Below are 12,119 nucleotides of genomic sequence, written 5' to 3' on the forward strand. Positions count from 1 at the left end.
GATAATGGAAATGTAAACAGTGAAGTCTTAGTGATATATCTAGTAATAAAACCGCTGTGAGCTCTTCATTTTGAAATTACAGTTTTAGGACTTGATTGTGACATTTTTTGGCTTCATAGCAGACTTAGGGCAGTGACAGCGGTGTTACAGTCTGGAATTTTTAAAAAGTTTTTGCACTGTTTTGTTGGGTTGTCTCAGCAGCTAGAAAGAAATATAAACATTATTTTTTTTTAATTTGCTTGGTAGTGAGGACAAAAGTTTGGAAACAGCTATTGTCAAAGTCATCAATCCAGATGAGCAATGTGGTGGCAGCCCGGAGTTACAAACGTCTTCTTCCTCTTTAGTAGTAAAAGAGATTCTTCAAGAGGCACCAGAGTTAATCACTCAGCAACTGGCTTATCTCCTCAGAGGTGAGAGATTACTCTTTATATTAAATACTGAAAGGTTTAATGGAGTGTTTCTGAATCTGCTCATGCAGAAAGAGTGTGATCCATTCTTTGGTTAACAATCCCTTTAAAGACCACGGGAAGCTTCATAAAAGAAGCAGGGAGTAAAGAGTTTGTTAAAGAGTAACATTATATTGAATATTAAAAATGTGCATTTAAAAATAGGCATGAGAGGTCTTTGCTGTATCACTAGACAAGAATATTAAATGGAGCTGTCGACACACCAGCTGGGTAGCTGGAAAGGCTGTGCGGTTCTTTAGTTCCAGGGGCTGTGTGGTGCTGGCAGCTCAGCGTTGCCTGTCTGTGGACAGCAGTATGGGTTGGAATCTAATATTTACATGTTAAAACTTCTCCCGATGGTGGTACCTATTTTGTAAAATGATGTTTTAATGGTATGATGCAAAACTTCTGCTGCTTAAAGGTGCCATAACCAAATCTTCATTACACTCTCCTTATCTTTAGTATCATATGCCCAGTAGAGTACGAAGGATGGGAATTGAATAATCAGAAGTATTTTCATTTCTGTCTTCATAGTTGTCACTTGCATTAGTTTCCTCAGTTTATTTGCTTTAGCAGAATTCTTTCATAGAAAATAAAGCTGGAGTTGGAAAGAACTGAATGCTGTTCTTAAGTTCAACAATTTTAATATTATTTAATATTTTTTAATATTTTTTAAAGATTTTAGGTTTTAATTGACATTTGAATGTTAAATGCCCTTTAAGGAATCAAAGGGAATGTTTAATGAGGATTATGAAATCTTGCCTATACTTTCAGAAGCTAGGGAAGTCTTCCCTTGTCATTGTACTGATCACTATGATAGCAAATATAATCAGCATGTTCTGAAAAACTACAAAAGGTAATCTTTTTTCATGTTTCTGTGAAAGAAGTTCTAACAGTAACACTGAATTTAGCCAGCTTTTAAAGAACCTTTCCATGCTAATAAGCTCTAGTAAACCTGCCATGAAATATTTTTTTTTTAAGATCCAAATTTCTGTTGAGTAGCTGTCCAGGAAATCTAGGCAAATCACCAAGTATAATAATTGATTCTGGAGGCAGAAAAAGAAATAGGCTTTTGGGAGTCTCTCAGGCTACCTGTTTGGTGGTGGAAAGAGTAAGAAGGCAGTGCTCTTAATAATCAACAAGAACACATAAGTATTATACATGGTTGTAAGCGTCCATGTGTTTTGGCTCTCAAATTTAAATAAAGTGCTTTTATTAGAGAAATATTTAAAGTGTTTGCATTAGAGATAACACTTCCAGTTTTAAGGGATATAGTAGCTTTTTGTTTGTTTATTTTTTAAATCAGAAAGTAAATTTTAATATTTTATTCAGTAGTGAGTATTTGCAGAACTTGGTGGATATAGGGGGGCCACTGTACCTTCTCTTAAATGGAATGATAAGTGATTGACAAAGCCTAAGTAACTACAGCTCTTCTTATGACTTCATGTTTTTCTATTTCTCCCAGTAATGCAGTGTGAGTGTATAGCACACTAAGCAATACAGCAAGTCCTTTTGTGACTCTCCGAAAATAGAAAATGGCTTTGGTACTTAAGAACCTTTTATTGCAAATTTATAAAAGTCACTGAATCCCATTACCGGTTTTGACAGTAAAAAAAATTCTTACATGTAAATGTATGTAGATGGTAGATCAAACTACAAAGTCTGGAAATAAGAGATCAAATATGACCTATCCAGGTCTAGCTTTTGTGTTCCTATATATATATTATGGCATTTTGTTAAAGTCCATGTCCATGAAGTATACCCTTTGATATTCAACTTACCTGTGAGCATAGGAAACACCAGGGCCATATATCATAGTCTGTAAGGATGGGTGGCTGTTTTAGTACTGATGAATGTATGTGTAGAGGCTGGATGCCTTTCAGTTTAGCAGGACAGCCACAATTTCCGTTGGCACTGCATGGGCATAGAGTCAATGGAGAGGGTCCTGCTCTGTTTTTCTGACTTCATGTTACTTCCAAGGGAAATCCATATGTTGTTTGTATGTATCAGCTTTGGGGGAGTTTTAGAAACAGAGGACCAAAGTGGAAGTCAAAGTGGTAAGAATTAGGATTTTTTTTTCACTAAACAGCTGAGAGATCCCAGACTCTCTATCTGAGTTGGGATCTCATCTTTCATTTTCTGGCTTTCCAGTGAGCATTTTGCTAGAAGATTTGTAAGATAACACAAATATCTGATGTTTTAATAATCATTGCGTGGTGGCTGTAACAGTTTCATTTCTTGCCTCTTTTGAGGGGGGTTTCTTTGTCACAGTCTGTTAGCAATTTGTTGATTGTAGTAATAGAAGCAGATACTAATAGCCTGCATATTTCAACTTTGAACAAACTTCACCTACTCTTCTGTACTCTTCTGTTTAAACAAATGAAAAGAAAAAAAAACAACAACAACAGCAATCAAGAAGAGGTATCTGTGTGAAACTGAGCACATTATTGATCTAGGCAGTTTAATATTTAAGGACTTTTAAGGACTTTTTTTTTTTAAGCTGAGTGGTTTTCTGGTATCTTTTTCTCATCAGACATGCTATAAGTTAGTTGTACCCTTGGGCTTTGAATAGAACCTGCTTTGAGAGTCAAAGCATTGTACAGCCATATTTGCCTTAAGGTAGAGCTTGCTCTGTCCCTGGATTTGTGCCAGAAGCAAACAATTATGGAACCTGCCAGAGTCTTGGGCCTGTGTTATTTTATTTCCCCAGAGATGTTTACAAGGGGACTGTTGCCAAACTCCAGATCCATTAAACTGCTGAATCATTACATTTTTTTGTAGCAGCCAGCTGGCAAGGATGTGATTCCAAGCACTCACTGTCAGGTACCTTAGGTCAGTGTACTCTAAAAAATGCCTCCTTATGTTTATTTGTATAAAGCCTTGAAGGATGCCACAAGATACAGACTGCAACATGTAAACAGAGACATTTATGGAAAGAGCATCAGCAAATTTTTTAAAATGAGTCTCCTTTTGCTAGTAATGAGCTGCATAGTTGAGGTCTTTTTGTGCTCTGTTGGGGCAGTCTGACTTTCAGTAGAGAAGATTAGTTTGTTGTTCTAGCCACCCAGGCTAATGTTAAGAAATGTCCTTTTAAGGACTTCAGAAATGATGCCAATTTTTTTTTTTTGATGTTGCTCTGTCTTGTACGTCAGTCAGATGATTCACATGTTCCCTAATTGGTTCATCCTTAATATACATGTGAGAAACAAGGGGACATTTTAAACTGCAAAAAACACCGCAGTTGTTTGGATAGATATTTTTATGTATGGAAACAGTTGTCTTGAAGGCAATGCTACCCCACCCTGCCCCCCAAATTACGCTTCATTCCAGCTTTGTGGCTTTGCTGTTAATTACAATGAAGAGTGCTTGCTTCGGTCTGTTTTATATCTTTGGTTTAATCTGCAGTGTTTTTTTTTGTTGTTGTTGCTGTGTTTTGTTTATTTTTTTTGTTTATTTTTTGAGGGCACAGGGGGTGTCAAAGTATACTTTCCATGAGGGACTGTTGCTTTTCCCTGTCTTCAATTTTTCCAGGTCATGGAACAAAATCTCGACAGGAGAAATGCCTATATTTTCATTGTACTGTTTCTCTCAGCCACAAACTTATAATTCAGGAGATGCTTGTGCTGTTCTTAATGTTTTCCCAAAACGACTTCTGCCTTCATTAGATCATGTTTAATATTAATGCACAGCAATTGCTTTTGGCAAAACTAGTGTTTCACTTCCAAACTGCTTTGCAAAAAGAATAAAATGCATATAGTTTTTTAAGAGGGCTAGCCTATTTTCTAGTGACCTCTCCCTAGGAAAAAAAAAATCTGTAATGTAGTATGATGTACACAAGAAATAATATTGAATCTTGTGTTGCCTATTATATATTTCTTTTTTTCTGTGCTTGTCAGCAGACAGAGCAGCCTCCATTATGCTTTCAGAAACCCTGAGGGAGTTGCACCAGCACTCAGTGAAGTCTGCAGGAGATTTCTGAGCCCATGTATCTCTTTTACAGCAGGTACTCACAAAGGACCACATGACTAAATGGACTGACCTTTGGACAAGCAAAAGTACCTCAAGTTAACTGTTTCTTTTTTTTTTTTTTAAACTACCTGAAATCTTAGCACTCCAAGGGATGCTGAGGATATCTGTGAGAAGTGTGCGCCTTTCTTTCCTGCTGATGAACATAGTATTAAAGAATGAAGGAAGAATAAATGTTGAGCATAGCACTTGCTGACATCCTGTGAATTTGAGAAGTCTCCTTTCTTTCCTTTTACCCTATTAGAAATGTTAGCAATTGCAAGCACTACGGTATTGCTGGGATAAACAGCTGAGGGGGGGGGGGAAAAGACCATTATGAACCTTTCTAACATATCTCCTTATTCTGAGGCGTTTTTTCAGGCTGACTACATTTCATTCTTGTATTAAGTGATAAATCCCCAAATTTCTAGGTTTGCTTTGCTATTTGAAAGTGTTGTACGTGATCAAAATATGTAAAGAGGTCAACATTGAGATGAGCAGGGAAGGGTCCACTCTTCCAGATAGATGCTGCGGTACAGTGCACTTCTAAACACATTGTGCTTTTACATCTGTACAGTAATGGTTGTGTCCTGCCAAAGCTGAGACCAAATATGAGGCTGTGCCTTACTTTTGAAGAAATGCAAAATTTGTCACATGTGAAAACAAGAAAAAAATCGACACTGTTACCTGCAGAAATGCATGATAGGCTGCCCTACCATGTCACAGGGAGTCTTTCCATCTGTTCTGATTGGGAAGTAGATTAAAAAATAATAATTAAAAACATCTTTTCCCCAGGATGTGTGTGTAAGAGAATGAAACTAGTTTTATTGTCATGAGCAATGCTCCTGCAACACTGCTGCTGCAACAGGAGTGCAGGTAGTTTTTTCATCAGTCCTCCCACTCAAAGTGAAGGGGTATGAAAGGGCCAGTTGACTATGGCAAATCAACAGATGGTTGTAGGACTGGTGCCACAAACAGGGGTTTGTCTACTTAGACCATGGGACTTGCCTTGAGAAACCTGGTCTCCTGGGAGCTAGTGGGGACCACCTGTCATGGGCTTGCCAAGCTGGTGAAGAGGGCTTTAAACTAGAGTTGTCAGGGGAGGAGAACCTCAATCCATCCCACTCCCAATTTGATGCAAGTGCCGAAGATTGATGCCCAGAGCCTGGGGAAGGGTCATGGGTCAGCAGGAGAGCACCTGAAGAGCAGCAGCACAAGGGAATGGCCACTCCAGCCAGCGAGTCAGTTTCATCAGGGGCCCAACTTAAATGTCTCTATGCTAACACAAGTAGCATGGGGAGTAAGGAAGAGGAGTCAGAGACGTACGTATGCCTGCAGGGCTTTGTTCTCATTGGCATTAGAGATGTGGTGGGACAGATGGCTCCCACGACTGGAGTGTTGGAAGGACGCAGGCTGTTTGGGAAGGCCAGGCGAGGGAAGCAAGGAGGGGGGCATCACCCCGTGTGTCAGTGAGCAGCTGGAGTGCTTGCAGCTCTGCCTGGGGATGGGTGAGGAGCTGAGAGAGAGCTTGTGGGTCAGGATTCCAGGGAGGGCAGGGACAGGGGACCTTAGAGTGGGAGTGTGCTACAGGCCACCTGATCAGGAAGACCAAGCAGACGAGGCCCTCTATAGGCAGACAGAAGCAGCCTCACATATGCAAGCCCTGGTCCTCAGCGGGTACTTCAGGCAGCGTGGTAACTGTTGGAGGGACAGCACAGCAGGGCATAGGCAGTCCAGGAGAGCCCTGGAATGCACTGATGACAACTTCCTTCTGCAAGTGATAGAGGGGCCCACAAGGAGAGGTGCTATGCCAGACCTCATTCTCACCAACAAGGAGGGTCTGGTGGGGAATGAGAAGCTGAAGGGCAGCCTTGGCTGCAGTGATCATGAAATGGTGCAGTTTTGCATTCAGAGGGCAGCGAGGAGGGGGCACAGCAAGCTTGCTGACCTGGACTTTTGGCGTCTTGAGGGATCTGCTTGGTAGAAGAATACCATGGGCCAAAGCCCTGGAGGGAAGAGGGGCCCAAGAAAGCTGGCTAATATTCAGAGATCACCTCCTCCAAACTCAGGAGCGATGCTTCCCAGCAAAGGGGAAGTTGGGCAAAAACACCAGGAGACCTGCATGAGTGAACAAGGAGCTCCTGGCCAAACTCAAGCAGAAAAAGGAGGCATGCAGAGATTGGAAGCAAGGACAGGAACCCTGATAGGAATACAGAGAAAATGTCTGAGCAGCAGGAATGAGGTTAGGAAAGCCAAAGCCCTGTTGCAATTAAATTTGGCCAGGGACATCAAAGGCAACAAGAAAAGCTTCTGTTAGGTACGTAAGTGATTAAAGGAAGACTAAGGAAATGGTGGGTGCCCTCCAGAAGGAAATGGGAAACCTGGTTACCCAGGATATGGTGAAAGCTGAGGTACTTTTTTGCCTCAGTCTTCACCAGCAAGAGCTCTAGCCACATAGCCCAAATCCCAGAAGGCAAAGGCAAGGACGGGTAGAATAAAGAACTACCCAGTGTAGGAGAAGACCAGGTTTGAGACCATCTAAGGAACCTAAAGGTACACAAATCCATGGGACTTGATGAGATGCATCCACAGATCCTGAGGGAACTGGTGGATGTAGTTGCTAAGCCACTGTCCATTATATTTGAGAAGTCGTGGCAGTCTCATGGAGTTCCCAGTGACTGGAAAAAGGGAAACATAACCTCCATTTTTAAAAAGGGAAAAAAGGAAGATCTGGGGAACTACAGACCACTCAGTCTCAGCTGTGTGCTTGGCAAGATCATGGAACAGATCCTCTTGGAAACTGTGCTAAGGCACATGGAAAGTAAGCCAACATGGCTTCACTAAGGGCAGATCGTGCCTGACAGGCACACACAAAATTGGTATCATGTTGACTTCAAAAACGTTGAGCTTCATTCAGTGTAGAACTTGCACCTCTCATTTTACTGCATTTTGCAGTATATTTGTGTTAATTTTTTTTTTTCCCAAGAACTATTCTGTCCACAAGGACACAGTTTTGGTAAAGGTTTGAAAACGCTGTGTGACTGAAGGGTTACTAAAAGAGCAGTGTGCAGAAGGTCAAGGGAGATGACTGTCCCCCTCTACTGAGCCCTTGGGAGGCCCCACTTGGAGTATTGTGTCCAAGTTTGGGGCCCTCAGGACAAGAAGGATGTGTGTCTGTTAGAGCGGGTCCAGGGGAGGGCCAAAAAGATGATCCAAGGGGCTGGAGCACCTCTGCTATAATGTATGGCTGGGAGAGCTGGGGCTGTTGAGCCTACAGAAGAGAAGGCTCCAGGGTGACCTCATCACAGCCTATCAATACTTAAAAGGGTCTTCTAAAAAGGAAGGAGAAGGACTCTTTACTTGGGTAAATAATGATAGGACAAGGGGTTTAAAAGTAAAAGAGGAGAGATTTAGATTAGAGGTTAGAAGGAAATTTTTCACTCAGAGGGTGGTGAGGCACTGGAACAGGTTGCCAAGAGAGGCTGTGGAAGTCCCATCCCTGGAGGTGTTCAAGGCCAGGTTAGATGAGGCCCTGGGCAACCTGGTCTAATGGGAGGTGTCCCTGCCTATGGCAGGGAGATTGGAACTGTATGATCTTTGAGGTCCTTTCCAAACCAGGCCATTCTATGATTCTGTGACTCTGTGAAGATACATGCAGGTGGACAAGACTGCCCAGTCATGCCTATGCTGCTGGGAAGCTATCCATGATGTGCTACAGCATCTCCTGAGCAAGTCGTTGCACGATGAATTTGAGCATGTGCTGTCGGACAAATACTTTCTGATGGAGTCTTAATTTCCTTTGTGTATGCATGAGCACCCCCGTGTCTGAAAAAAAAAAAAAGGGGGGGGGGGGGCTTAAAAATCAGAAGATTGTTATTACTAAAATAATTCATGGATCCTGGTACCTAAGCTGCCATTTATCCAGGTACAGCTCTGTGCTGACTGGGAGTACACCGTGGGACATATAACTTGTTTATTGCTCTTCTGAAAATATAGACAAGAATATGTAGCACATGCATTGTTTTCTCATTAGAAGTAGGAACAATGAAGGAATACTGTTAGATGAATCATTCTGGAGGCTGCTGATTGGGAAACTTGTTTCATATTAAAGGGACAGAAAATTAAGGCTTGCAACTATGTTTAAATTCACTGGGAGCTTTATATCACTAATATGTAATGTATATATCTATATATCCTAGGTGCTAAGTATCAGTTAATTGCCAGGAGACATCTGAAATCTGTTTTCTCTGGAGCCTTGTTATGAGTACCTAAATTTACAAATAAAAATAAAACAATTCTGAAAATCTGTGTCAGTATATATGATTTTCATTTGGTCTGTGTTTATTTAATATTTTTAATGCTATCAAACAGGGCAGAAACATTGTCTTGAAGTGATGGTAAGAGTGACATAAGGATAGGGAAGCTGAGAATTAAAAGAATATTAGAAATTATCTATAACAGAAAAACAAAAGAAATTTCATATATCTGAATTTCCAGAACTTAATATCTGTTGGGGAACAGCTTGTTAAACATTGCTTTTAATAAGATTAATTAAAAAGCAAATTATTTTGTAGATATATTTTTTGACTTTTACATAATTAAAAACTGACTCAAGTGATTTTTTAGTTTAATAGGTGTTAATCCATTTAAAGTTTGTTTTTTTGATGTTCTAGTTCTTGCCTATTTTCCAGGAAAACTGTGATTTCAGTAATGTCTGATGTTAGAATTGTATCTGTGATACATGTATTTTACTCCCACATGTCCTTTAACACATCATGTCAAATGTATTCCCTAGATTAATAGGACAAATAAATATAGCATATTTGAATTATACGTTTCCTAGGTAAGATTACTTAATCCATACAGGATTTGTCTAATAAATAGGTGTGTACTTAGCATAGGAAAACTCTTCTATGTTGCATGTGCTTCTAGACATTTTGAAGAAATACTTTTCATTATTTTCTGTGGTAGCAGTGTAGGAGAAAACCAGATTCATACTGGGTGTTTGGGAAGAGAACAGAAAATATTCATCTTCCGTTCAAGAACCCTGACCACTGGTGCATTATGGCATGTCAACCTATGTGATCTACCTTTCCTAGTCAGCCCAGTGAGATTGAGGATGGCTATGTCCAAGTTTTTCTTTTTCTCACTTAGCTCTTTGTTAAAACATAAACATTTTGGCTTATAAAAACTATCTTATATTATTGTACTGATTTGCTCATTGACCTGGCATGATGCAATGTGATCATACTCTTGTTTGAAATCCCTGTGCACAGTACAGTAATAAATAATTTCAATTCTGAATTGTAAGACTTTATTGTCCTTAATTTAATGTGAGTAATTGGGTGCGAAGGCTGCCCTTGGATATATTAATAAATGGGATCCCAGTCTTCAGGTGATGAAAGGGTGACTTGAGACCTTCAACTGTGTCAGAAATTTTTTACATTCAGGATGCAGAACATAGTGGTCTGAAAAGACATCAAGCTCGCCTTTGTCTTGTAAGAGCATACCAATTTTGAAGAAGTTATTCATTGAACTATGTTTCTCTTAACCTGAAAGGTTAGATAGAGTTAAATAGAGTACACCATTTTGTTTGGCTGAATGTAGCGTGCTTTTTTTTTGTGTGTTCTTTGACAGGGGTTCAGCTAGTGTCAAATATGCTGAAATAACTAATGTCATGTGCCTTGTCATATTTTGTAGCATATTTAGCATCCTTCTAATGCACTTTGTAAGTTTTATTTGCTATACTCAAGTATATTTTTTAAAATTCTGGATATAGGTGCCTTTGAAAGCCATCATTTGATGCAAACAATGTAGCAGAAGCCATAGTTTTCTAAAAAGTATAATCTTAATATAAGCAGTTTTATTTTTGTGTTCAGGTGATAGTATATCTAATTATTTTGGCATTTTGCTTGTGCATTTTATCAGTTCGTTGAACTCATCAGCGGGAACAAGCTCCAAAGAGGAAATGGACATTGATGGGGTTAACATCCTTGTTTATGTAGTCCCTCTTCACTGTTTAGAGGAGGTATTGATTTTACCTTTCAACATTTCAGGAAGCATTCTCTTCAAGTGCATGTCTTCGGAGCTTGACAGAATCACAGAGCAGCAGGAGAAAGTGCTGTCAGTTCTAGAGGAGAAGTTCCCAGGTCTTCCCCCACGAGAAGAAATTATCTCTGTTCTCCAGGAGACTCAGCTTAACCCTCAAGGTAATCCAATTTCCATTTTCAGACATTTTACAAATGTAGTTACGTAACTGTATTTGAATAGTTTGGCTCGTTGTGTGTGGTGAGAGTATAGCTGCAGGATGGTATCTTCATTGACAGTTACATGTAGTTATATTTAATTTTAAAATAACTGGATTAAAATTTTAATAATGGAATTGCAATTTTTGCTGAGGAACTGCTGAACTTCTAAATAATCTTATAGTGCTTTTATGGGTGACAGAACACTGGCATAGGTTGTCCAGAAAGGCTGTGAAGTCTTCTTCCTTGGAGGTCTTTGAAAGCCACCTGGACACGGTCCCAGGCAGCCTGCTCTAGGTGGCTCTGCCTGGGCAAGGGGCTTGGACCCCAGAGATCCCTTCCCACCTCAGCCATTCTGTGATTTACAGATAAAGTAGACGTTAATTTATTTCAAATGTTTGCTTTTACAAGCGTGTGCTAATCAAGTATTTGTGTTAATGAAGTGGAACCCAGGATAGAGGTGTAATCAATGTTTCAGCACACATGCAGAAACTGTGTTGCAGTTGCCGTAGTGTAATGGGAGTGGATTTTATCTTCTGAACCTTAGCAAATTTGTCAAGGTTTCAGCTATTAGGGCTAGGGGTCTATACAGGTGAAGTGACTTTGACTAAGATTAAGGAAACAGTGAGAAAACTGTAACTCTTTCATTTCCTTCCGCTAGAAATAACTGAAGACATTTTGATGTTATTTCTGTGATCAAAACTCAGACTGTGTGAAGTTGATCTTTGATCACAGTCTTGTGAAGGGATGCTGAAAGTTGTTGCAATCACTCAAAATTTTTTACTGTCTTTATTAAATGACATCCACTACCAAGTTGTTACCAAAGAGTGAGCATTGAATTATGGAGATACTTTTCTGTTAGATATATCAGGCATGAACAGGGTCCCTTTAGACTTGTAGTCTTTATTCGCTCTTCTCTGTCCACCCATCTGCTGAATACTCTTACCTGAATTCAGACCTTCAGCCTGAATTGGCTTCCCAAACTGGTAGTTAAGGGCAGAACTTGAGGTGCTGCTCCCTTTGCTCTTTCTCTCAGTGAGGCTGCAAAATAAAATAATTCAGGGCCGTAAGTCTTTGGATAGTTCCCTGATATTTCTTGTGACATTAGTCAAGAATTCACAGTTCAGAAATGAACTATGTGGCCTGGATTGGAGAGACATTGAAAGTGGCTGTTGCTGAACTCTGTTCTCAGTACTGCCGATTTTTGTGGAAGGTGGTTGAGTGGTGTCATGTACTTGTTTGTACATGAGAAACTAGAGGGTTTATAACTGATGTAGTTTACCCTGCTCGTGTGACATATAAAAACTACTGGCAATAAATGTCAGGCAGACTGAATCTGTTATGCCTACTTTTCCAAGTTTTGTATTGGATATTAGGGTAATGTCATGCTTTTTTTTGTTTCATAGCTGCTGTTTTCCATATA

At 39.9% G+C, this 12,119-nt stretch overlaps 1 protein-coding gene across 9 annotated transcripts in view; it reads left to right on the forward strand.

Annotated features, from left to right (window-relative positions):
- The window catches only part of PRUNE2 (prune homolog 2 with BCH domain), a 139,298-nt gene that overhangs the window by 33,530 nt on the left and 93,649 nt on the right, over positions 1 to 12,119 (forward strand). For all 9 annotated transcript variants that reach the window (XM_080574511.1, XM_080574513.1, XM_080574512.1 and 6 more), the window contains exons 4-5: positions 247 to 410; positions 10,508 to 10,660. In XM_080574511.1, coding sequence (XP_080430637.1) covers positions 247 to 410; positions 10,508 to 10,660 — 317 coding nt within the window. The remainder of the gene's footprint in view (positions 1 to 246; positions 411 to 10,507; positions 10,661 to 12,119) is intronic.

This window comes from Anser brachyrhynchus, assembly GCF_964034855.1.
Source record: "Anser brachyrhynchus genome assembly, chromosome: Z".
In the NCBI taxonomy this organism is placed as follows: Eukaryota; Metazoa; Chordata; class Aves; order Anseriformes; family Anatidae; genus Anser; species Anser brachyrhynchus.